The sequence below is a fragment of the Sphaeramia orbicularis genome, chromosome 7 (genome assembly GCF_902148855.1).
Source record: "Sphaeramia orbicularis chromosome 7, fSphaOr1.1, whole genome shotgun sequence".
Taxonomy (NCBI): domain Eukaryota; kingdom Metazoa; phylum Chordata; class Actinopteri; order Kurtiformes; family Apogonidae; genus Sphaeramia; species Sphaeramia orbicularis.
In genome coordinates this window covers 49,468,573-49,496,479 of record NC_043963.1, presented here as the reverse complement: position 1 = coordinate 49,496,479, position 27,907 = coordinate 49,468,573, and the positions used below count along the sequence as shown (strand labels likewise).

General features: G+C 37.9%; 1 protein-coding gene across 1 annotated transcript in view; it reads right to left on the bottom strand.

The window, feature by feature from the left end:
- Positions 1-27,907, bottom strand: part of mtor (mechanistic target of rapamycin kinase) — a 175,509-nt gene that overhangs the window by 10,719 nt on the left and 136,883 nt on the right. The window contains exons 38-50 of the mRNA XM_030140024.1: positions 25,569-25,686; positions 24,850-25,047; positions 24,587-24,687; positions 24,292-24,388; positions 23,479-23,577; positions 23,252-23,374; positions 22,158-22,340; positions 21,551-21,685; positions 18,444-18,618; positions 11,904-12,039; positions 11,128-11,275; positions 4,113-4,235; positions 3,527-3,609 (exon numbers count right to left, since the gene is read on the bottom strand). Of these exons, the coding sequence (XP_029995884.1) occupies positions 3,527-3,609; positions 4,113-4,235; positions 11,128-11,275; positions 11,904-12,039; positions 18,444-18,618; positions 21,551-21,685; positions 22,158-22,340; positions 23,252-23,374; positions 23,479-23,577; positions 24,292-24,388; positions 24,587-24,687; positions 24,850-25,047; positions 25,569-25,686 (1,719 nt within the window). The remainder of the gene's footprint in view (positions 1-3,526; positions 3,610-4,112; positions 4,236-11,127; positions 11,276-11,903; positions 12,040-18,443; positions 18,619-21,550; positions 21,686-22,157; positions 22,341-23,251; positions 23,375-23,478; positions 23,578-24,291; positions 24,389-24,586; positions 24,688-24,849; positions 25,048-25,568; positions 25,687-27,907) is intronic.

Here is a 27,907-nt window from a genome sequence, read left to right as displayed (position 1 = left end):
GGCTTTGTGTTGTTTTTTTGTTTTCCCACTTGCACAAAGAAACTATCAGAGTGAACAAATTAAAGACTATTGGCAACTTTTAAGGTGGAATGTTTTCTTGTCTGTAACTCAATGTATAAGTTGACAAGTTAACTTCCTTATGACACTAAATTTCAACCCTGACCATTCCATTTCAATTTACTGAGTGATGACTGGAATTTGAAGTGGAAAAATGCTTATTAATTTTAACAAGACTGTGTGTGAACTGTGAATATTTGATTTATTCACTTGAGGGAAAAAGTAGGTGATGTGTTGTTCCAGCAGTTCACCTATGAGGCGCATTTAAAAGAATGTAACTGATATTTTTACTCTAAACATTTCAAACTTTCTAAAAATTATCATCAGTCCTGACATGATATAAAAGATGTCACTGTACTGGTGAGATTCAGACAGGCAGTGAATCCCTATAATGTCTACTCACTCAATCCAAGATACAAAGTAGTAGTTCAGCTTTTTATTATGGTAATAAAACCATCATCAGTGCTACTTTGGATCAGTAGGAGCAACACTAAGCTGTGTAGATGTTTCACTACACTATATTACCTACAGCTAGACTGAAATATATATTAACATCACTAGTGTGCTAATATACTAATCACGATAATTATTTATGTTTAATATTTCACTTCAAGGGGTCAATATGGAAGACTTGAGTGCACTAGTTCATGCTGTAATCAGTTTTATGTTGGGAGCTGGTTGGTTTTTGACGTTTACCAACTGTGTAACTAAGATGACAGTATTTTGTCACAGAACTCAGATTGCAAAGAACTGAAAATCAATATATTGTTCCATTACAACAGAATTGTTTAGCAACACAGCTACTTCTCTACCATTACAGACTAAAGCTGGTTGTCAAAATCAACAGTTTCATCTTTTGTGCCATTCTGTGTCTATACTCGCTATCATTAAAAACTTATATCGGTAAGAAGTGAAAGCTCATTTTATGTTCAGTTGCTACATCAGTGTCAGTATACTCTTGACCTCATACTGCTGTAAATGAACAGAAGAGAGGCACTGTTGAACTCAAGAGCAAAAATAAGGATTTTAGCAAAAAAATTACCCAGTCCTTTAACCCTCTGGTATCCCACCCAGAGAGGCCTTTCCTAATCACTGAAAGTGCATAATCTGCACAGTGTTGTAGTAATGTCAGAACTTTTTTACACAGTTTGTTTTTTACTTTTTTTTTGTATTTCATCAACTTCAGCCGTAAAGATAAATACAAAAAACTCAATAACTGTCATATTTTTAACCCTTTAAATGCCATGTTTGTAATGTAAACAACCCATAGTTTTTGATACAAAAAACACAAAAAATAGTTTTTTTCCCCAATATACTAGATAAAAATTGGATTACTTTTTTTTTTTTTTTTTGCAGCCTGACATAACAATCATGAACAGCAACATTGGTTAACATGCATTATTATTTTTTGTGCAAGGTCAGATGTTAAATTTTAAAATAGGTCAATGTGCATTTTTTTTTTACTAATTTCGGAGAGGGGTGCAAGTGTAGAAATTTTACAATGCGCTGATCTTAGTGGCTGGGTCAGAATTTTAAAAATCATGCAAAAATGAACAACTTTTGAATTCTAACCTAATACAAATTGTGAAAAATAATATAAATTTTTAAAATCTAAATTGCAAAGTGTGCATAATATGCTCACCCAGATACCGGAAGGTTTAACAGAAATCAGTGTACAGGCTGTTGGATGATGGATGGATGGAAGCAACAGAGACCATTCTTTCAAACAATCTTTCATTTTGTATCTTTGACATTCAACATCTGGATGTAAAGCATCAAAAAGTATCGGAATTACAAGAAGTTCTGTTCTATGTAAGAAAGGTCTGTCACACAAACAGCCAGATGATCTGACATTGTGTAGCCAACATAGTAACTGGCCTCAACAGTTTAACACTGAACACCAAAACTTTCTGGTAAAATGCTGCCCCCTTCCATTGAATTCTAATTTTGGAACCTTAAAATTACGACCTTTATGCTGCCTTCATTAGGGCTGGGTACAAAAATCGACTTAATCGATCAATTTCGTTTTAATTTTGTGTAATCGATTAATAGTGGATGAGATCAATTTTTCAGCAGGACCAGGAGTACGCGGAAGCGCAGCTGGCTCCGTCTTGCCAACCCCTGGGGAAGACGGGGTGATGGCTCTGGCCCGGAAAAGACGCGAAGGAAGGGTGGGGAAAACCCCTCTGCTGGAGGTCCTTCCGGCCACAAACTCAAACAAGCAGTATGAAGGAAATGGCCGCCCGTAGGTTCTCTGAGGCGCCGGTCGTTCTTGTAATACTACCACCTATGGTTGAGTATGGAGTTAGAGGAATAGTAAAGCGACAATGTCCGACCGCTATGCTACCCGACCAACAATGACTGAGTGCGCGCACCCCCGCTCTGACCGACAATGACGGAGCGCAACACCCCCCCCCCAAGTGAGTAGAAGCCACCAGCCAAAAACAGAATAAAGATGACAAAGAAGTCCATTCTGAGCCACTGTAGAAACATGGAAATGTCTCTGTCCCGTTCATTATTTAAGAGCAGATTCAGCTATTTACTGCTGAAATGTCGTATTTATTTCCTTTCTAATATCAATACTGATACCAGTATTGATGTGTTGCATGACTGCGGTAGTAAAATAATCAGGTTACAACTCAAAATTGTGCTTTGATATCACTAAATTAATCTGAATCAATCAATTAATATTGAATCGAATCGATACTGGATCGGATCGAATTGAATCTTGATGAATCGATTCAGAACCTTATGAATCGAAATCGGATTGATTATGGAAATTGGCCATGATACCCAGCCCTAGCCTTCATATGCTACCAGGAAGATGATCCTTTCCACTTGTGAATTCGAAATTACAAGTGTGTTGTGTTCAAGTGCTTTTGTTGTCATAGCGAAATGAAAATTGACTTACACACAATTTATCGTGACCTGCTACTTGGGTAAAATAGTCTTGGATGTGTTAATTCATCTGCTAAAGCACTTTTTATTTTTTGTAATTTTTTTTTTTTGCACATTGTGTATGCTATAAATGTGCAAAATCATCAGCTAACAGCAGCAGAACATTAATAAAAGCATTGCTCTCTGACATGTAGAAAAGTTCAAAAGGTTTTTTTCATCTCAGCAGTTCGTGGATAAAATTTTCCCCCACTTTTCCAGTGGAAAACATGCCAGGAGGGGACATTCATGTGCAATTCTCGAGTTTGTAAGTAGTATTTACCATAATTCCCATAGGACATGAAAGCAGGATAATAACAGCTGAATGCAACACAGTTACTTCATGAATGAAAGAAAGTCAACAGAGTAGGCTGACCACCTCTCAATGTGGTATCAAAGATTGGATCTCAAAGTGCTTTTAGTGTATCTACATCTGCCCTCAGAGCTGTCCAATTGTCACCAGATCACAAAAAACACCAGCTAATGTCATGTCCAAAAAGGGCCCAGGCCTGTGTTTGTAATGAGACATGCTCACCTGTCTCCCAGTCCGAGAATGTATCCCACCATGGACATCACAGCTAGGGAGCGGGTGTAATTGGTCCTCCTGTCAAACCACACCTGGACAGGAAAAAAAAAAATCCATCAGGGTCATAAAACATGTCATGAAAGATTTACTGTACACTGCAGAGCACTGTGGTAAATGGCACAGAAATCCCTGACAGGGTGCTTGATACATGTTTCCAGACACTTGCACATCAGTTACACAGACTGCTAATGTTCCTAAAAATGGATTCATTTGAAGGCCGCTTTACAAAATCCTGCTAAGTCAGTGGTTTGAAAGTAGGACACAGAACCCAGAAAACTGATTCTGTGGGGAAAACAACTGTTTTATTTCAATATCATTGCAGTCGGAAATTGGATACAGGAGCCTGGGCTGAGAAACTAGATGTTCTTAAACTGTCTTTCTTTGCCTTTGAAAATGTTCACCTTTTAAATCTGTGTGTTATCTTTTTTGTAACCAAGCGTTCAATAAGCACTCTATGAATTATACACTGAATCACTGAACTGGGTGTGTAGGTGCTGAAAAGATCAAGGGCTCTTAATCTTTCACAGCGTTTCACCTCAGAACTCGGGCTCTTGAGCCACAGGAGCTTGGCCAGGTCGTCTCCGGCTGTGTTGTTTACAGCGTGTTCAAACACCTCCACTTTCTCCATCAGTGTCAGGTGGTCATAGTCTGGGGCCATCTGAAATACATACAAAAAAACACAGTCTGAGGGTGTGTATCACAAGCGCTATGCCAATTCCCGGTGATATGGATTTGTCAAAGAAATACAGCGACCCCACACTCTAATACTCTGTTGGGTGCTTTTAGCTTTGATTACAGCATTTACCATGGCATTATTTCAAAATGCTTATTCAATATTAAAACATTTATTTCCATCATTTTACGGACACATAACATTTCTGAACCTAGACCTAACCAACTGAAATAACTCCAAATCATAACACTGTCCCCACAGGCGTGAACTGTAGGCACTAGGCATGATGGGTAATCACTTAACTCACATCTCTTCTCATCCTGATGCATACATCACTCTGGAAAAGGGTCAGTCTGGACTCATCAGACCACATGACCTCTATCCACTGAAAAACAGTCCAATCTTTTATGCTCTCTATCAAACTGATGGTTGTTTAAGAAATTAGAAGATACTGACTGCATCAGTTAGTTAAAGAAATTATTCAAGATGAAACATATTAATAGCTGCAGTAATTATCCAGTGGAAGGATCTGAACTATTTGCTGAGTTAAATTCAGGTTTGGATACAGTTACTTCAACATCCACCACAGATATAATTTTTTTTTTTAACTTAACCCTTATGCCCCTCTCAAATTTACTACACACTGGACACCTTCGTGACAAAAATGCACAAAAAAACCCTGCAATAAAAAAATCATCATACATCAATTTTTTGGTGACTTTTTATTTTTAATATAAACTCTTAAACAACTTCAGCCCTGCTCTAAAATACCAAACATCTGGATTTTAACCCTTTAAATACCAGTTTAATTATTTGAACTAGAAGCACTCGGAGAGCGCAGACCTCCGCCAAGGCTGATCAGTGGGCCCCCCCGTGGGCCCCCCCACCCCCGATCACCACCAAAATTTAATCATTTCTTCCTTATCCCATTTCCAACAAACCCTGAAAATTTCATCCAAATCTGTCCATAACTTTTTGAGTTATGTTGCACACTAACGATCAGTGCCCCCCCCCCCCCCCCCCCCCCGTGGGCCCCCCCCACCCCCGATCACCACCAAAATTGAATCATTTCTTCCTTATCCCATTTCCAACAAACCCTGAAAATTTCATCCAAATCTGTCCATAACTTTTTGAGTTATGTTGCACACTAACGGACAGACAAACAAACAGACAGACAAACAAACAATCAAACCCTGGCAAAAACATAACCTCCTTGGCGGAGGTAATGATGAATTACTTATTATAAAGAAACACAAAAAATTTCATATTTTCCATATAACAAATAGTAAAAGGGATGGGGCTGCAACACAGCCAAAATGATCTCCAAATGAAAAAATAACAAAAATGACTGAGGAGGGCATAATGGTTAATATACTGTATACATTATCCATTACCTGTTTTGAACAGAATATTTTTTTTCTTATCTGTGTAACTGATGCCATGTTGAGACAATCTACTGAGTTAACACTTCATAGATATTATTTCTCCTGCCACAAATATGGAGCCTTGCAGACGTAAAACCCTATCATTCTTACTATGGTTTTTATGCATCCCCTACCATTTTCACCAACAACTTAGATCTGTTATTTGCCTGAGATTATCATAAGTAAGTAAACAATTTGGACTGCAACTCAGTAAATGTGTTCATTTGTGAAACAAAGTGAAACAAATTCTCCTTTTGTACACTTCTAGAGCAGGCCTGTTTCCTGACACATGGACAGGAACAGAGAGCTCATGATGCATTCAGGTGCACCTTGTAAAGTTCTAAATTTCCATGGCTTTGTGCGGCACTGCATGGGCATTTAGGTAAAGTTAGGTAAATTTAGGAATCTATACAGATGCAGATTAAATTTATCGATTCCCAGGGGGAAATTCATTTTCTTAGTGCAATAAAATAACAAAATGAAAAAATTAATCATTATTCTGGAGTGTTGTAGGCTCTGATAGCGATGGGCATGAAGGATCTTCTGTAGCTCTCAGTCCTGAATCTTAATGAGGTTCAACTGCAGCTGCTCTTCTGATTTGTCAAAATGAGATGTAGAGGATGATCTGGACTTTTCAACATGTCCTTCCCCTTCCTCTGTATACATTTCTCCACCACAATTCCCAGTGAGTCCAGCTTCTCTCCAAAAACAGAATCAGCTATTTTCACCAGCTATCCCAGCTGTTTCACGTCTTTCCGTCTGTTACCTCCCCAGCAGACGACAGTATAGAAGAGAACACTGGCTACAACCAATTGGTTGTAGCATGTGCAGCATCTTAAGGCAGATGTCAAAGGACCTGAAACTTCTGAGGACAAATATCCAACTCTGTCCTTTGCGATGGCCTCCTGCCTCAAATCCATTTCCTATTTTCCTTGGACCTGTGACCTGGAGGCGTGGCCCTAACAAGGAGATTGGCTCACACATGATCATGCCCAGATTGTGACAAAATGGGGGCTTGTCCATCCAGACACTGGTTGTAATTTTCTACTTTTAAGCGGAATATTGCACTTGACTCAAATTTTGGACTTGGAAAGCACTACTACTGTTTTTGGACTTGGATTCTGAGGTAAATTTGGTTTTGTTACTTTTGTTTGTGGTATGTTTTGGTGACGGGTGTTCTCCTCTCTCAGGCGTAGCAGCAGATTTTAACGTAGGATCTGTTGTGTGGGGTTCTACTGGTGGTTACAGCATTTGCTCGGGATCACATCCATGGTCCTTGGGGTGTTGCCTTTATATGCAGTTTGATAGAGTGAATCTGTGTACAGAGACCAGTCCAAGATATCGGCACCACCTCAATGTCCACACCACAAATGGGCCTATACACCGGTACATCTCAAAAAATTAGAATATCATGAAAAAGTTCAATATTTTTTGTCACTCATTTCAGAAAGTGAAACCCATATATTACATAGACTCATTAGATATAGAGTGAAATATTTCAAGCCTTATTTCTTGAAATTTTGATGTTTATTGCTTATAGATAATGAAAACCCAAAATTCTGTGTCTCAGAAAATTAGAATATTGCATAAAATCAATAAGGATATTTTAAACAGAAATGTCAGGCTTCTGAAAAGTATGTTCATTTCTATGTACTTAAGACTTGGTTGGGCCTCCATTTACATGAATTACTGCATCAGTACGGCGTGGCATGGAGGTGATCAGCCTGTGGCACTGCTCAGGTGTAATGGAAGCCCAGATTGCTTTGACAGTGGCCTTCAGGTCATCTGCATTGTTGGATCTGGTGTCTTTCATCTTCCTCTTGACAATACTCCATAAATTCTCTATGGGTTTCAAGTCAGGTGAGGTTTTTGGCCAGTCAAGCACAATAATACCACGGTCACTGAACCAGCTTTTGGTACCTTTGGCAGTGTGGGTAGGTGCCAAGTTCTGCTGAAAAATGAAATTAGCATCTCCATAAAGCTTGTCAGCAGAAGGAAGCATGAAGTGCTCTGAAATGTCCTGGTAGATGGGTGTGTTGACTGTGGACTTCAGAAAACACAGTGGACCGACACCAGCAGATGCCATGGCAGCTATCACTGACTGTGGAAACTTCATACTAGATTTCAAGCAACGTGGATTCTGTCCCTCTCCACTCTTGTTCCAGACTCTGGGACTTTGATTTCCAAATGACATGTAAAATTGACTTTCATCTGAAATGAGGACTTTGGACTTCCCACAGTCAGTGGTGATTTGGGCTGCCATGGCATCTGCTGGTGTTGGTCCACTGTGTTTTCTGAAGTCCACAGTCAACACACCCATCTACCAGGACATTTCAGAGCACTTCATGCATCCTTCTGCTGACAAGCTTTATGGAGATGCTAATTTCATTATTTCGTGATATTCAAATTTTTTGAGATGTACCTGTATGGTCACAAAGGCAGTTTAAAATAGTAATACTTATATTTCTTTCATATTTTACTTTCAATAAATCTGTTGTAACATCAAGAGTGGGTAAATCTAGCAGATGCTGACATTCTGTTAGAAGTTTAACTTATTGGGATTCTCTTCCAACTGTCAGTACTTTCAGATTATATAGTGTTATAAATATTGATACTGATCAATCTGGAAAAAAAATACTGTGATTTCTTTTATTTTTCCTGTTAGTCCCTTGCCATTAAATATATCTGTCCATTCCTCTATAGTGGGAGAGTCAGAAAGCAGGAAAAGTCTGGTAATAGTTTTATATATGTAGATATCAGATCACCTTTTAATATTTATTTCAGTAAGTGCCCAGATAGAAACAAAACTGGAGAAGTATATTAGGGTTAAAGGGTGCCTTCAGCGTTTTGTGCATCTCTGATGGACATGGCTGAGATAAAACTATATGTCCCACTGATCTTGGCTCCTATGCTTTCTCCAAAACTCTGAATCCTCTCTTGTAACTGTGCTTTGGCATAATAACAAAAATCTAATTAGATGCTTACATTCGGATTCTCTCCACAGTCACAACAACTGTGCCAATCCTCATTTGAAATCTCAGAGCTACCTGCTGTATGAGCTTTTCTTTGGTATGAAGCCATTGAATATAACTGAATGTTTTTACTTTGACTGACAGGCATCTGAAACCTAAAAATTCTTTGCTTTTCCACAGAACATTTTACTTTGAGAGTCTGGAAATATTTATAATCATCCCTTATGTGGTTTTGAGGAGAACATTTTATTCTCTTAGCTCTCCAGTGTTTAAGTCTAAGCTGAAAGCTGTGGGTCGCCAAAGGGTCCACTTCAGCCTGTGGGATGGAGTTTTGAAAAACAAAAATTACACTGAACATATTAACAATCAATGATGTCAAAATCTTTTTAGTTCAGGTTCCAAATTCAGACCAGTGTGATCTATAGTGGATCAGACCAGTAAAATACTATCATAATAACCTATAAATAATGACAACTCCAAATGTTTATCTTTGTTTTAGTGTAAAAAGTAAAATTCCATTAAAAAAATGTTTGCATTTACAAACTATCCTTTCACCAAAAACGTGAATAACTTGAAATATGAACAACATGAAATGTCTTGAGAAGTGCAATTTTACCAATATTCTGCCTGTTACTAAATATTGTGAATATTGTGTATTTGTACATCCACTGTGATCTGTATGTTCTGTATAAACTGAGGCAAAATATTGTTAAAACTGCACTTATGAAATTTTAGGTTCATGTTACTCACAGTTTTAAAGAAACTTTGTAGATGTAAACACTTTCAAAATTTTACTTTTTCATTTCGTTATTATTTTACTGATCTGGCCCACTTCAGATCATATTGGGTTGAATGTGGCCCCTGAACTAAAATGAGTTTGACACCCCTGTTGTACTTTAAGTATGTAACAAATCTAGGGAGTTTGTTTTGAGTCATTAAGAATCAAACATTGGCCACAAATGTTAATTGTTGTGAAGGAATATCCTTGTTTCATCCTACAGATGTACTAAAATGGTCAAACTGAAGACAGATGTGAAAACAACCAGAAATCTTCTTTACTGTTAAATTAGCTGGAAAAAGGAAACAGTATAATATACTACTCCAACAGACTACACTCGATCACCGTCTCTCTCCTTGATCTTCCTCATATTTAATCTCGAACTGATTAATAGACTAACTGAGGGAATGGTCACACCATTTCAGAGGCTTAAAGTGGGGGTAATACATCATTAACTATTTACTATTAGCAAACAGAATCTATTTATTGGCCAGTCTTGGCCAGTCTCTCAAAATCCACCCAGTTTACAGGCTTCATTAAAAGCTCTGGGGTTCTTCTGAGTAAAGGTCACTGAAAGACATTTCCTACTTCTTCACTCACAATCAGACAAGAGCTGTTTTTTGTGCTTTTGACCAGTGAGTCATGTTGGCCATGGACATACTGTCATCACCGACAATGACGCTTGCACTTAAAAGCTTAAAGCCCTGCCCTGCCCTGTTAGGCATTGACGGTAAAAATGGTAAATGAACTTAACATTTATAGCGTATTTTATACACCGTCATGGTGCCCAAAGGCCTCAAGGCCTCACATTCACCCATTCACACACACACACACACACACACACTCATACACCAGTAGGCTGTCACAGTAGGCTGCCACTCCCAGTAGGAACTCTACTGAGGGCTCAGTGTCTTGCACAAGGACACTTCAACATGTGGACAGTCAGAGCCAGGATTCAAACCGCCAACCCTTTGGTCACTGGACACCCCGCTGTACCAACTGAGCTGCCCTGATGTTGTTTTCAGGCTACAGTTTTCAATCAAACCATGTTGTGAAAGCTTCTTTCTCCACCTTTTTGTAAAGTGGTCAGGGGTTTCAACCTGCTCTCTGCTCCAATATGTCATGGATTTATTAAACCTTAATGTCAGTGCTTCTGCTGCACCAAAACTGTTTAGAGCAGCAACACTAGCTTCCTAATCTTCTTCTCTTTAACTTCCTTCAGTGACATTTTAGTTCAGACTCTTCTGTGTTTTCTCCTATTTTTCCATTTTGGAGATATTTCAGGCAATTTCAGTTAAATTCTTCATAATTAAGAACCCGTGTAAGTGCTCATTTAAGAGTAATTGGTATTTACCAAAACAAACGCTGCAAACAGATGCTCCTCAGCTTTGATAAATCTGTTCTGAGTGTTTAGCATAAATGTGTCTTATTGGAAGATTACCAATCCACAAACATTTCATAAATGTCGTACAAAGCACTGAATACCATGCATGCGCACGCGCGCACACACACGTACACACACACACACACACACACATACACACTCATTCACACATATACTCCCCTTGGTGGCGATGTAAGGCAATACTACTAATTCAACAGATTACGTTATCATCATGTGGAGAAATAATGACGTATATTCACTTCATGTGTTCACAGTAAATAAGAGCCTGATGGATGTTAGCAGTGGCTATGGTTCTTACCCGCAGCATAATGCGATGCTCAATGTTGAGCAGGATCTTCTTCTTCTCCCTGTAGTCTCTGATGAGAGCATGCAGGGTGTCACAGTGGGGCACCCAACCAATCAGGCCCGAGTTAGTGGACAGAGGGATCACTGCATAGCGCTGGATGCTGAAGGATGACCACACGTCAAATTCATTAATGAGCTCTAATGACAATTTGTGTACTGTTGAATGTCTCTGGTTAATGACACATACATAATTACTGATACACCTCTTTCTTTGTGGATGGTTAATCATCCATCCACGTGAATATTTTTAGTAGGCCTTAAATGTTTTGATACTAACAATATTATTCCTAGTGGACTTTTTCCTATATGATAGTTGTAAAATGTAAAAAAAAAAAAAAGTTTGTGTTGAGGGTTTATTACATCATATTTGCACTGCCAGAGAAAAAACTGAAACAAATCAACAAAAAAGCAATTTAAGAACAAAATAAAATTAAATAAACTAAACTGAAAACTAATGAAAAATCAAAACTGTTATAATATTGATAAACAGTGTAATTCAACATTAAGTCCTAGAAAAATTAAAAACCTGAACATAGTTAAAGTATCTAAAGCTCCAGAGTAGCAAGAGTCCCTCATGAGGAGATTATAATTTAGTTAGAACTGTGTAAAATGAAGATGAGCCTAAGATGCTTTAATTCAAAGTACAACCATCTGTCACACATGATGTCCCTGTGTATATAACTGAATTATTATAATTTAGAAATGTTCATTCATTTCACGATTTTGTACCTGAGGTTCTTGCGCAGGGATGCAGGGTCATTGGCGAGCAGTGTGTTGACCAGACCAAACAGCTGCATGACTCTCTCATCCTGCCTCAGGTCCTCGTGGCCCTTCAACAGGAACATGAACTCGTGGCCATTACTACCTGCAGAGGGCGCCACAAAACAACATCAATCCACTGCTCAGAGGAAGATCAGAGCATTACATAATCATTTTGTTGTTGGCAGGATCAGCTGAATGCTTCCTGCTCTGCAGCTGTGTCTGTGTTATCGCTGCCTCCAGCCATGTCTGATTGCTTTGAGCAGGCCTTAACTGTTTTGATACAAACCACATTACTCCTACAGTGGGCTTTTGTCATCATGCTGTTGCTTCTGTCAGTTCACAGTGGCACTCACTGGTGATAATGCAACACTTGTTATCAAGCACTGTAAGTACAAATCTGAAATGTCCCTGTACCCCTAAAATGTGAATTTCATTTTTTTTTTCACAGGTTTATACTTTTGCTCAATTTATTCTCTGTATAAATCTAATACTCCTCTACATTTGTCTGACAGCTTCAGTTCCCTTCCACAATGCAGTTTTTCATCGCCCTCCAGTCCAGTTAAAACCATGCATTTCCAAATGTGTTGAGTTGCTGTTTTTGTGATGAACTGCCGAAATGTTCTTTTATGGGTTGGCTGCATAAACTCTTCAAAAACCCTCTTGGATTGACTGGAAAATGCATCATTACAAAGTTTAAAACAGACCTGATTTTCTGAGCTCATGAAGATTTCACTTTTTAGGGGATATGTGGTTCTCAGGACAGTGACACTGCAAAGTTATGATGACCAAACAGCATATGATCCATTAATACCAACAGTTCATAAAGCAGTTCAATGAAAAAAGACACCACATTGACTGCACTTGTCCTGCCTTCACGTGCTATGGGAATTATGGAAAATACTAGTTACAAGTTTGTATGAGTTTTCCACTGGAGAGCCATGATGAAATTGAAATGATCCATCAGCTGCCGAGATGAAAATGAAACAAAAAAAAAATGCTGTAGCAGATGAATTAAAACATCCAAAACTGTTTTACCCAAGTAACAGGTTACAATAAATTGTGCGTCAGCCATTTCACATTTTACTATGACAACAAAAGCACTTGAACACAACACACTCGTATTTTCGAATTCACAAGTCAAAAGGATCATATTCCCAAAGGCAAGTGAAGGCAGCATTAGAGTGCATGTTACATGGGTCTGCTGCCTTCAAAAAGCACGGTGGATATTTCCCTTTGCGTGTTCTTACCGTGCTGTTTAATGCAGAATGTAAAAATATGGATAACATGGTAAATATGTTATTATTACCAAGGTCAGAACAGAAAAATAAAGGCCAGAATAAAGGTTAATGCTGCACAACAGCTTAGGCTCATCCTCCTGTCCACTCATATTAGTCAATATGAATCCTGAATCAGTACAACTACACCATCATTACATTTTGGAAGATTCTGATTTTACATTTACACCATTTTCTGATATTTATACACCAAACAACTCCATAATTGATCAAGAAAACAATCAACAGATTAATTGACAATGAAAATATTCATAGTTATTAGTATTAACTTGCATATTCTTTTATCTCAGTAAGGTAAAGGATGTGAACTTTTCCACCTCTGTGCTCTATAACAGAGTGATGGCACAGTAACTACATTTGTAATTTGTACAAATCATCAGAAGCTCACAGCAGAACCAACTCGTCTCTGTATGAGTAATGCTCAGAGTACCTGTCAGAGTTTATATCTGGTTTTATTGACTACTGTGGCCTAAGAATTCTTCTTGATCAACTCACATGAATTGGAAAACAGTGAACTATGCACTGGTTGACCTATGGAATCAACTCAACCCTCTTTAACAGAATTACAATTTAACAATGACAGAAAGGAAAATCTACTGAACTTATCTACAGCACAGATGATGTCACTTCTGTAATGATTCCAGTATCTTGCATAGTCCTCAGACTGTATTACGATGATTTCACAGACACTGTTACTGTTGCATTACCTTTAATGGAGTTACCGGATACTCCCAGTGGAAACCATTCTGGATGTATATATCTCCTGTTCCAGCTCCAGTTTGTCCCTAACGACAATCCCAGTAAGCAATGTGTTGTGTGTCACTTGGGGGACACAGCACAATAGTAAATCTAAAGCAGCCTATAGCAGATGACAGGTCTTAATCTGAAGTCTTGCTCCAGAGGTCAGTTGATTTATTGGCTATCATCTTTTACAGAGTACATTGTGTAACACTGATGGGATACATCAGAACAAGGTATCACATTGTCCAGTGGAAAAGGTGTGAAGTGAACTCAACCATTTGTGATTGATAATCCGTGTATTTGGCTTCGAGACAAGGTGACTTTATAGTGCTGTGCCATTTTCCAAGCATTTCAGCGCTGTATTTTATATCCAACTGCAGAACTGGGAGGAAAGTGTCACGGTTATTTATTTCTGTATTCAAATTTATGTCAGGATTTGTGACAAGTCAATCAACGTCTGCATGCTCTATTTTGCCTCCAACAAAAAAAGGAAAAAAAAAAGAACAACTTTATGGTGCAGAGGCATTGATGTTCAACAACTACTACATTTGTACAATAATTATACCCTTTGTAGAATCAATATCAACTGTACAATAAATTGTGCCACTTTATTTTAGAACTTGATGACCTCTTTAAAAATTCATTTCCAAACCCATATTGAGCCTCGATCCATAAATACATCTTTCCAACTAAGCGTGGTTGTTGCGTGCGCTGCCTCTCAGTAATATGATCATCATTAATCCACAATTTTAGCGATTTTGAACAGTAAATCATCTGCTAGCACCCTGTTAACATGGGACAAATATCTTGTTTAAGTGTCTGATAAGTTAAATTCTCCGGTCCAATTATTTAAAGACTAATAATTTCCCAACTGATAACACTGTTTGTGTTTGTCAATTGATACATTTAATTTGATCTCATTTAGGTGTCCATTTGAACATTTTAACCTTGAATTGTAATTTCTTGTATGTGGATGATCTAAAAAGGATTTTAAAAAATATGTTAAATCCATTAAAAACTATAGTTACAACTAGGGATTGATGATCTCATGGTTTTAGATGATGATCCTTTTATTTTTTTAAAATTTTTATTTAGTTTTTCACCGGTAAAGCAAACTTGCAGGTATACAAATGTGGCCAGTACTTATACAGAGATGTAAGTCACATTAAGTTGGTTAAAGCACAAGAAACAGTCAAGATTTAAAAATAAAAACACAAATAAAGACATAAAAAATAAAAATTGTGTGTGTGTATGTGTGTGTGTGTGTGTGTGTGGGGGGGGGGGGGGGGGGGGGGCGTTGCTGGATTATGCTGGGGGGCTGCGACTTCAACCATTGTGTTGTAAAGCTTTTTTAGCTGTCAAGAGCTACACTCTTAGCAATTGACCATTATCTCTGTCTGTTAGGTGTTCAGGAAGTATTCCCCATATGGACAGGGTCGTTTCAAGGAGTATGTCAATGCCCAGAATTTTCTTTAGTTCCTTCTGTACCCCTTTCCAGAAATCAAGTGTTTCCTCCCAGTCATCATTGTTTATTATTAAGTTTGCTTCCAGTTCCCATTTTTCTTTAACCTCCATATTATCAACATTAGTTTCACATTGTAGTGCTTTATATAGTTTTGAGATTATCCCTTTCTTTGATTTTCCCTCAGTAAATGACATAAGTGATTTTTCAACTTCTGTTGGTTCTTTGCGTATTTTGTCCCATTCATTATATTTCTTAAGGTAGCGTCTCAGTTGCAGGTATTTGTAAAAGTCCTTGTCTGGCAGGTTGAATTCCAGTTGCAGTTGATCAAAATATTTTAAAACTGACCCACTGAATAATTGGGCTATAAATATTAATCCATTGTATGTTCATTTATTAAATCCTGCATCTATAGTACATGGTACAAAGTCTGGGTTTTGGGCAATTTTTGTAGCTGTGATCACAGAGCTTGATATTTTTTATTTCTTTTGTATTGTTGACCAGATTTTTTATGTTTCTCTAATACACTCGTTTTGAATCCTAAGCTTTTTTTGTTCTATTTTAGTTACAAAGGGTAGTGCCTCTAAAGGTTCAGTTGGACAGGCCCTTTGTTCCAGTTCCACCCATATTGTGTCTTTGTCTTTAATTTGATGATCCTTTTTAATTTGTCATACAATCTACTTTTCTTGGATTGTGCAAATTATGTCATTAAATATAAATATCAGCACTGTCAAAACTCTCTTACTCAGCTAATGTTTGCTGTAAATCACCAGTTTCTCAGAGTTATTATGGTATTTCAGATCACTGCACTAACTGCAGGACTTGTAGCATTAACATTACCTCCACAGAATGAGTTTATTTCAGCTTGTTTATAACATCTGTCCACACTTTGTGCTTGTTTCAGTCTATGTAAAGTTTTCTGTAACATTTGTTGTTGCTGTTGAAGAAATGTTGAAGAATTACGATAAGTCATAGTTGAGCTGTGGTTCAACTTCTTAACTCTGACATGCAGTAAGTTAGATTTACACAGTTGCTTTGGACTTATGCTAGTGTGAAACCATTTTTGATTCATTATAAAGCTCTGGTGGAATAAAATATGATGCCATAATCTAGGTAATTAATGGAGACACTGCAGCTTCACAGATACATGTACAGGAAAGTGTGGGCTTGTGATCAGTTCAACTAGATCAGGAGTATCAAACATACAGCCTGTGGGCAAAAACTGGCCGCTGAAGGGTCCAATTCGGCCTGTGGGATGAAACTGTGAAATAAACAAATAACACTAAAAAGGGTATGAAAGTTATTTTAGTTCAGGGGCCACATCCATCCCAATTCAAACTCAAGTGGATCGGACCTGTTTAATACTGTCATAATAACGTATAAATATTGACAACTCCAAATTTTTCTTTTTGTTTTAGTGTAAAAAACATTAAATTACATGAAATTGTTTACATTTACAAACTATCTTTTCACAAAAAATTTTAATGACTTGAACAAATATGAACAATATGAAATTTCCTTTCTTTTTTTAAAAAAGGGTAGATGTAAACAGTTTCATGAAGTAATTTAACTTTTTTCACAGATGATTTCACTGGTCCAACCCACTTGAGATCATATTCAACTGTATGTGGCCCCTGAACTAACCCTGCTCTAGACATTGTCAATATTGTAATAAAGTCCAAAACGATGTAAAAATGCAGAGTTCTACTGAGATACAGCAACACAAAACCATTATAGGAGTAATTTCCTTTACGAGCCGCGGCGCTTGAGTATTTTTGTCTTGAAATATGTGTGGAAATCCTGAGTACGAGCGAGCTTCATACTAGCCACCGTTAGTTAGCACTGAGCTTGCACTCCTTCCCACTCCACCATGTTCCTCATGCACATATCATCTCATCTTTAAGGTAAATAAGTTAATAAAACCAGTTAATTTCTTTTGCATTTTCTTTTGTTATGGTTTTCTAATTGTTATTTCCTTTGTAACTGCACCTTTTCTGTTTTAAAAACCCTTAAAAAGGATTTTTGGGGTCTGGAATGGATTACTTAAAAAAAACAGGTAAATTGCAAAAAAAGCTCGATCGTGGAACAAATTATACTCACACTACAAGGTTCTACTGTATAGAAAAAATTACTGTTTGTAGTAACTTAACTACATTTATAAGAGGTGAAAAAGTTGTAATTCAAATTGTGGATCGTGACTGTACCTCAAAAAAGCCTCACGTGTTAATTTAAAAAAGCTATTAAGCACAAGTCAAAATGAGACTTGAAGTAAAATTACTCTAATGATAAACTGAGTGAAAATCATAATAGCTACTGCTGCATTTTATAAAAATACTCATGTGTACGGCCGACAGAACAGGTTGTTTTCTCTGATGTAGTTACACAGCTGAAACTCTTGAAGGTGGAAGACTAAAAAAACATCCTAGAGGAAATCAGTATCACATTTTCTTTTGAAAATTGAAAGCTGTCGTTATGAGATAAGAACATCTATATTCCCTGAAATGTCTGTTTAAAACCCAAAGATGTTTTAGTCTGCTAATGATGACAGAGTGGAAGTTGTTTAAATGTAATGGCCTCCTTTGTTTCTAAAGCTTGGAAAAAACATCAGCAGGGTTTGTTTGTGCAGTATTTAAGTGTAATTTATGCTCCTCCACTGGCTCTGGTTTCTTTTACTGATCAATGGCGTCTTATATGCCTGTTAAGGGCTGGGTATATTATGTGCATGACACAATAATAAAACCTAATCCGTCAATCAATCATATAAAGTAGACTTTTACTCTGGTGTATTATGCACACAGAACTTTGTCATTACTGATGGATTCTGAATAAGCTGAGACCTCTGAGCTCTTGTGTGGGTAAAAAAAATTGTATTACTATTGGATTTTCTCTAATGCGATGGTCCACTCCTGCTGCAAGCACTGGACTCTGCCTCCAAATGTTCTTTAATGTATTTTCTTATTATAATGGGTTCAGAGCCACAAGGTCTGTGCAGTTTTCTCCTCATCTTACCCATGATGGTGAGCTTGCGTGGGCGCTGCTTGGAGGTGATGACCTGTAGGGAGGGGGCGATGGACTGGATGCGGATGATAGGCTGGTTGGGGTCATAAGTGCCTGGAACAGCCAGCTCCAGGTCACGACACATCAGCAGCTTCGGAGACACGTATTGTAGCTCCAGGGAGGTCAGCTGTGTGGAAAGTTGATAAAGTGGGAATAATGTAGCACTGGACAGACAATTAGTTTTTAGTCTGGTGTATTACAAAAACACAAGAAGCTAATGCCAACAAAGCCTAAAGCAAAATATGGAGTGTTACAGACACAGGCTCATGTCCAAATAAGTTAAAGAAGTTATCATATACAACAACTTTAACATACTTTAATTAACTGTGGAATGTATCTCTTTCCATGTATTCATCAATATAGAGCTGAAATGATTAACCAACTGATCGACAAAATGTACAAAAATATTCAATTAGAATTTTCCTGAATCGCAGCTAAACATTGGTTGCACCGTTGCGTTTCACACAAACGCTTATTGTGATGCACCTGACGCCAGGATCAACACAAACAAAATGGAGCATAGAACAGACGTGAACAAAAAGGCAGAAAATGTCTATATGCTCACTTTTCTTCTTTGGAACCATCACTTACTCCTTTAAACTTTTAAGCTTTCACACAAACATTACAAATATTTGTCTTTATTTTTTTTCTGTTGTACATTAGTTCCAGCTTAAGTTGTTAGTAAGTTGGATACAGACGTGTTGAAGAGTGCACATATTGTTTGTAGATGTCATTTGACTTGTTTGTTTATATATATATATATATATATATATATATATATATATATATACATATATATATATATATATATATATACACAGGGTGGGGAAGCAAAATTTACAATGAACATTTAGTTGTTTTTTCTCAGCAGGCACTACGTCAATTGTTTTGAAACCAAACATATATTGATGTCATAATCATACCTAACACTATTATCCATACCTTTTCAGAAACTTGCCCATATGAGTAATCAGGAAAGCAAACGTCAAAGAGTGTGTGATTTGCTGAATGCACTCGTCACACCAAAGGAGATTTCAAAAATAGTTGGAGTGTCCATAAAGACTGTTTATAATGGAAAGAAGAGAATGACTATGAGCAAAACTATTACGAGAAAGTCTGGAAGATACTATTAAAGAAGAATGGGAGAAGTTGTCACCCGAATATTTGAGGAACACTTGCGCAAGTTTCAGGAAGTGTGTGAAGGCAGTTATTGAGAAAGAAGGAGGACACATAGAATAAAAACATTTTCTATTATGTAAATTTTCTTGTGGCAAATAAATTCTCATGACTTTCAATAAACAAATTGGTCATACACTGTCTTTCAATCCCTGCCTCAAAATATTGTAAATTTTGCTTCCCCACCCTGTATATGTATACACACACATATCCTTTTGCTTTTAGACTTTTTTGTGGTTGTTGTTTTAGCTTCCAGTAATAAAGGACAAGTTGTTTGTCATTTTCAGTTCAGTTTCAGTCTGCTTCACATTTTTACTATTTTTTTCCCACCTATTCAAATAACCATTTAATCGTATTGAAGAAAATAATCGATAGGTTAATCAATTGCAAGAATACTTGATAGCTGCAGCACTACATCGATATGTACATTCTGTGCTTGTCTGCATTTAAATATCACTGATTTAAATGCCTTGGCACCTCAGTGAACTGACATTCAGGGCCTATTTAAAGGCTGCTTCAACCTGCTTTGCATCTGTTGTGATGCATCCAGGAAAGAGTTTAAATCTACGTTAATACCCACTGGGGGAATATTTGAACAGCTCTCGGCATTTTATCATGCTGCTGTGAATTTCATGCTGCATACACGACTGTCACAGGAAGCTGAAGGCAGCAGGACTCTGCCACAATGTCACACCGTTATACAGACTCCATTTATGGTGTGAAGAGAAGACCTCTGACAACTATTTTTATTTTGTCATGATGGTAGCTGTGAGGACTGAAATCTATCAGTTCAATATGAGATTTTGTCCAGGAGCAGCAACAAAATAAATGGGTGTTGGTGAAGTTTACTGTCATCTGCTAACACCATATGAGCCTGGAACATTTTTCAGGTATTTGCAGTCTCCAGGTTGACACTAAAACCCAGAAGGAACCGGGCCTTTCCAATCAGAGCACGCCAACTCTGGACAGACCTGCCAGAGGAGATCAGGTAAAGGACAAACCTAATTTTAAATCTCTCCTAAAAACCTTCAGTTTTAAATGTTATTATTATTATTAAGTGCAAATCGTAATTGGATTTGAATGGATGATGGAAAACCAGAATAGAGATATGGCACGAGAAGGTCCTGTCTCGTCTGATTTAAGGATCAGTAAATTACTTTTTTACTAGATTAATGGATAATCATGGTGACCTTGACCTATAAACACTAAAACCACACAAATTTTGTCTGTTAATCCATGAGTCCAAGTGAATGTTTGTGCTAAATTTGATCCAATTCTGTCAAGCTGTTCCTGAGACATCCAGTTTCCAAAGTTTCTTTATACATTGAACAAAAAATCTTCAATGTACCCACTTACTTTGGTGACAATACAGTGCATTGTTTCAACATTAACTTCATATTTGTCAATGTCACGGCTCAGACAGAAGTGCTATCATTAATATTTTAGGGGTATTACCCTTGTCCTTGTCTTTTGTCTTATTTTAGTTTGTTTCAGTTTTAAGTCAGTTCAGTTTAGATAAATCCTGTCAATTCATCCTGTCAAGACCTTCTGGGGATTATAAAGTCTATAAAAATGTTTTCATTTCTTTAAATATGCTCATTATCATTTTTGCTTAATGTTTCGTTCGATTCTTTTAGCATTACACTCAGCTGTTAAATAACAGCTAATCTCAATTTAACAACAATTACATGAACACATTAGAGAGAGAACAATAGCAGTGTAATGTTTCCATTACTGCGTAAAAAAAAACAAAAAAACAAAGATATTATAGCTATACTGAATATAGATATTTTTTTTAAATCCAGGACAAAAATGTAGCTTTTACTTCCAAAATAATACATTTGTACACTGTAAACAGTTTTTGTGGTTGCAGTGTCACTCACCTGTGGCAGCTGTTTGGAGATACGTCTGAACACATGGTAGTACAGGTCCCAGGCCTGGGTCAGATCTTTGACATTTCCAGAACGCATATATTTCCTGCACCAGTCCTGAGCCTCCATCAGATCCCTGCCATATGCCTGTAGCACAAAGTCACATTAATACACTCTGTGACTATCAATTAAACACAAAGCAGGACAATATGACTATATGATAATTCATTCAACATCATCAGTCCAGCATGAACACTAAAATTTCAGTGAGTATTGTGTTTGTGGTTCACATCTGTGAAGGAACAACAAACATCTGTTGCTGCTTCCTCTGAAACCCAGTTCAGTGAGTCAAGTTAAATTTGCTGTTTGTGGTGCTTGAAGTTATGCAGTTCAAGGGGCAGTGATTATAGAAATACTTAGCTCAACTTGAACACTTATTTTATTGTTTTAGAAGAAGACAACAAATGTCAAGTACAGCAAATTCCCAAAAAATAATTAGAATTTTACTACAAATACAAACACGACATCCATATTCCCCTGTGGCATAGTACATCCAAAAACATTTCCATCAGAGAATTAAGATCTGCTTCATTTGTATCTTAACAGAGATGACACAAACCTGGTTAAAGGAGGTTTCTTTAAGGGTCTGTGGTCCTCTCTCCATCATGGCATGAAGAGGCTCAAGCACAGCAAACATTCCCTTGACGTTGCGTTCACCAAAATACAGGCGTGAAGCCTCTTCAAGACCCTCATGCCACATCTCATGCCATAAGATCGCCACTCGGATAAGCTCCTCACTCACCTGGAAAAAGGGGTTAAAATGTCCGGCAAATAAAAAAAAATAGGTCCAATGGCCCCACTGGAATCAATAACAAATTGAATTTGAAAGGTTGTCAGGTTCTGCCACTAGAATAGAAGTGGGTGGTAGATAACTCAAATGAAAGTCCATATATGACTTCCTATTTGTGCTCAATAGCTACTATATGGATATCTCTTACCATTTCCATGTTATAAGTTCCATTATAAGTAAAGGCAAATTTGCAATATTTAAAATATTCAAAAAACAAAATTTCTCAAAACTGCAAACAAACTTTGTAGACACTGTCCAAAGAAGCTACATAAGAAATTTGAAATGAATCCGACAGGTAGTTTTGGAAAAGAAGATTGTTGAAATGTAGTCATTGGTGGCCTTGCGTTTGACCCTTCAAGGTCACTCAAGGTCAAAGGTCATGGACTCAAATGAAAGTCCATAAATGCCTTCCTATACTAACTACATTTACATCTAATCATTTCTATGTTATAAGCCATCAAAATATGGCCCATTATAAGTAAAAGCACATTTTTAATATTTCAAAAATTCATCAAAAATTCAAAAATCTAAATCTCTCAAAACTGTGAACAAACTTTGTAGACATTGTCCCACAGAAGTTACATATAAAATCTGAAATGAATTCGAACAATAGTTTCATCTAGAAATTGCTAACAAAGACGACAACAGGCACAGCGCCTTCACAGTAGCTAATGGCCTATCAACCAGTGAGGTATTAAAGTTCACCCTTCAAAGTCTTACATCTGCCCATTTCCTGTCACCCTAACACTCTTTCACCCCAACCTACATCAGTTCAAATGTGGCTCAAATGTGACCCTAACCCCTAAATCTGTCACAGACAACCAGGTGGATGTTAAGAGGTTAAAAGAAAAAACATTGAGCACCATGATGGCCTGCTGGACCAGGGTGTTGCAGTGTTCACACATGTTCTTCAGGATTTTGTTAGCAGCGTTGTGGCGGGCTGTGGTTGTTGACTTGGAGGCTACGGTGAGCGGATAGATCAGAGCCTTTGAGGTGAACCAGAGGACAAGTCAGCTATTAATTACTGAGCAATAACTGTGCAGTTTTGGATTAGAACATGTGTTTAGTTCAGTCGTGAAGCTCCACATACCTGAGGGTGATAGCGACCGATGTCTGTGAGCAGCTGGTGTATGAGACGACCCACCAGAGCTCGGGGGGTGTCGATTCGAGCAATGAGCTGTGGGATCACCTGCACGGGGAGACGGAGGCAATGAATAATAATGAAGGTTATGGCAACAGCAACTGGGAAACACCAAGTACAACATCACCAAAACAGGTGCTCACTAGGACTATTTGGGCATTTTCACTATTTTTTCATTTCATTTAGTTTTTTATTTTAATTTGCTTTTCGTTTATGAGAGCATATTATGATTTACAGAAGCTGAAAAAGGAAAGATGAAAGAGTACATGGAAGCAAAATCGTAAACCCTTGGTCATTTGACAAGTTATTCTCCTTCGTTTGACTTCTTTCTTTTCAGTTATACCATTAATACAGCCTGAGCCTAACCCATACAGTATGCATAATATATGAGAAAATCCAGACACCAGTAAAAAAAAAAAATTACATTTCCATTTTCTTACACTTTGTAAATAATAACTGCATGAGGCAGACTTGACATGACATAAATAAACTCTTACTGAAATGTACTAGGAAATTACTAATAATGACTGGGAAGCATAGAGGCAACTCAAATCCAAATGAAATGGATGTAATAAGACAACTTAATAAAAGAGCCCCGGTCGAATCTCAAACAATGGAAACAGTAAGGAAATACTGCACAATATTTTATTTAGGTTCTTCTTGTTTCTTTCCTTAGCCCTGTCCATTATACGTTCTTGGGTATTAAATAATGTCTCTTCTCTAACCTCAAGGCTTTAGTTCAAGTGTAGAAATGCGTAATACCTGGAGCCAGGTGTCAATCTGGATTGTCTTTATACCCTCCACCAGGGCTTCATTCACCTCAGGCCAATGTCCATAGTCAAACCACAATGTCAAGACCCTAGGGAGCACAAAATACAAAACCAAAATTATTTCTTCTGCATATGGTAAAAGAAATGCCAGTAAAAAAATAGTACATAAAATCATCAACCACTAGGGGTCCTCTTATCCTCACCATAACAGGCTCCGTTAGTGCGGGAGCATTTCATTTGCTAGAACTAACTGTTCATTGACATTGAGCTCAAGTCATTACACTCACCTGAGTGTGTCCTGAAGGTTATTGCCTCGAGACAAGGAAATAGAACGGAAGAAACCTTGCACTGCAGGGACTGTGTACAGGAGTAACGTCTTGGAAAGGTCCTGTGGAAGCAGCAAATGTACATATATGATAAAGATCACTGGAAAACTGACTTAGGGCGAACAGAGGAACATGGGAAAGACACTTCAGCCCAATAGTTCTCTTTTCTAGTAACAACATGAATTAGGTGTTTAAAAGTCAGTTTTAGTCTCTGGGATTCTCACCTCATTGACCTTCTTCTGTCCCGGTGAGGGAACAGGACTATGGTCTGTGCTGTCAATTTCACTGTCGCTATTGCTAGCTTCACTGTTGGCACTTGCACCGCTGGCGTGACGCAGTTTCTTTTTCTCATCGCGTCCTTGGTTCTGGTGTTTGTAATGCAGCACTGCCTCAAAATTCATCACTGCCCAGGCATGCCAGGCCTGCAGAAAGAGGGATACCAACTGGCTGAAACTGAGAGTGTGTGTGAACTGGTAATTGAAAATGACTCCCATGTTTCATTCATGATGTAATTTTTCACTTTACAATGCGACAGATATCTCCCAAGGGAAGTGTCTTGTGGTTCAAACACGTGTGTTTGATGTTTGCAGTGTTATGCAACCAACTATTAAAAGTTGGAAGCTGAATGGAGTTAGTGAAGATAGATAGAATAAGTGGTATGTGAGGATGGTGACATCTTTGTAGCCTGGAGTGCAGGAATGGACAAGAATGAGCAAGAAGCACCAAAGTAAAATCATCTAATGAGTGGAACAAATGAGCTGTGCACAGGCCAAAAATGAACAAATATGTTTTGACAGTTTTGGTTAGAGGGCAAGGAAATGAAGACTAAGGTTTTCCTTCAGGGTCAGGGCCAGTACAACCCTCCTGCTGACAGAGCTGGGATTTAACTGCAGCTACGCAGAAGTCAAAAGTGAAAGGTTAGAGTTGAGAGGGCAGGACTGACCTTATACCAGTTGCGGTCATGCTCAGTGGAATGGCTGTAGTACTGCAAAACTTTGGGGATGGTGCTCTCATTAATACCCTGCAGACTGAGCTGCCACTCCCCCAGCTTCAGGAAACATCTGCAAAGGAACAGAGACACTGAACACAGGCTGTTTACACCTCTCATCATTCATCCCATTAAAAGGACTTGTTAGCAGACTTCCTTTTTGGTAAGACCTGTTGCTAGAAAGTGACTTTTATTTAACCCTGCTGATGGTATTTGGGTTATTTTCTCAGATTTCCGAGCTCCTCTAGAGCAACACAGGGAGTACATTTCAATAAGTTAAGAGATTTATAAGACCACCATGAAAGTAATTTAAGACCTGGTTTACATCCATGGTGATAAAAACTGACAAAGGATATTTAGGGATATTTAAGGATAATTGGAGTCTGACTTTGGTGACGTTCCCAACGAGAATACAGAACAACACTGAGTAGGTAGTAAACACAGCTGATGACATTTTGATGTAGTTTTATGATTTTCTGATTTTCCATCTGATTTTAAAGCCGTTATACCAATATGTGTCATGGTTCGAGTTACTTTCATTATTTCAAATGAGCATTAAATGCACAGTTCTGTAAGATTTTTTTTAATGAGGCGAGACGTGACATTAACCCACACACATCTTCACAGTAGCTGGATGGGCTTATATAAAATTCTGATCATGTTGTCCAGTTTGCATTAGTTGTATTGATTCTGTATTGGTTAAGTTGGTTAAGTTCCAGTGTTAGTAATATAAACTCCACCATCCAATTTTATTTTATTTAAAGACCAATCCCAGTCATTTTTCAAGTTTAGCTTGTTTGATTTCTTGCTTTTTAACAGCCAATTGAAACCTTATGTAGATGTTTTTCCAAAGAGGAAAGTGATCATCATGTGTGAGTGTGTTGAGTTAAACTTTAAAACTGTTGGAACTCTGGATTTAGTCTCTATGATTGCCTCCACCAGCAGAACAAAATACTTTGGGTTCCATCCAAATACAATATAAAAATTACAACTTAATTTTCAGATAATCAGCCAAAACAGGAAATGTAGGTTTCTAACAAGACACATTTAGAAAAAGCAAACCAAAGCGGCATAAGCCAGAGGTCAACAATGACAGAAGTTCTCTATAAATGACAGTGGCTACGTGCTTGAGAGATGAGGTGTAAACATCATGAGTTGAAAACGACCATACTTTTGTTGTCACTGGTAATGAATAGTTAAGAAGTGACTGAATACAAGCTGACCTGACAGCAGTTCAATTGAAAGGGAGAAAGATAATGATATAAAACTGGGAGATCATGCAGACTTTTAACAGATGCTACTTAAAGAAGCAGTGTGTTTATCTGCTGACAAGTTCTGTGATCAAATCTGGAGATGTGCAATTATCCAAACTACTTTTCCTTTAATTTAACCCGACAGTGAGTTCTGCAGCGCTGCTGAGGGGGACTTTCCTCCATCTATCACCTCATAAAAACACAGATGCTTAGAGGAAAACAGTCAAAGCAGTTGTGTTTGGCTGCTCAAAGACTGATAATTCACATACAGCAGCAGTAAAGTGAGTGACTGGCTAGCACTGTACTGCAGACCTATTCATCGGCAGTCTGAATACTAATAAATTGACTCTGGGGATTACGTAATTTGTACTTTTCCGTGCAAGTGTGCAGCACGTTTACTGCACATAGTTTGGTTAAACCACAGTAAACTGTTAACAGGTTGGGCTTTTAGAGAAAGAAGTTGGAGCAGGATGGGGTGTTTGGGGCTTTTTGGAACAATGTGTTGATGTAGGCTGGAGATGCCAGTGCTACTGACCGCAAGTGAAACAGCAGTAAAAATCACACTGAATTCTTTTGGGAAGAGATTGGAGGCATCCATGTGATTGTGAGGATAGGTGTGCATCTGACAGAATGGTCCAGGTGTGCTCCATACCACACAGCTGACCTGTATTCATGAAAGTGTGTCAGCATGTCTGGAGAAAACCTGTACACGCTGCACATTATACAGGTGTTTTCTCTAACAGGCATTCCTAAGACGGCCACAGTGAGTGTCTGGAAGGTGCGAAAAATGAAGAAAAAATAGAGGACGGCCGTTGTCACGCTCATGTGTTGTCACATATGATTTATGAAAGGGGAGGGTGCACATGATTGCTGTGTGTTTTGTGCACAAGGCCAGAGGGGACCTCTGTGGACACTTAATTATACTCACCTGCTTCTGGCTTGTTTTGAGTCATTTCAAAATAGTGATACTATGTATTCCAAAGTTCTAAGGTGGAACCATTTACATTTCTGTACTGAAAAGCAGATGACATTTAGCACTAT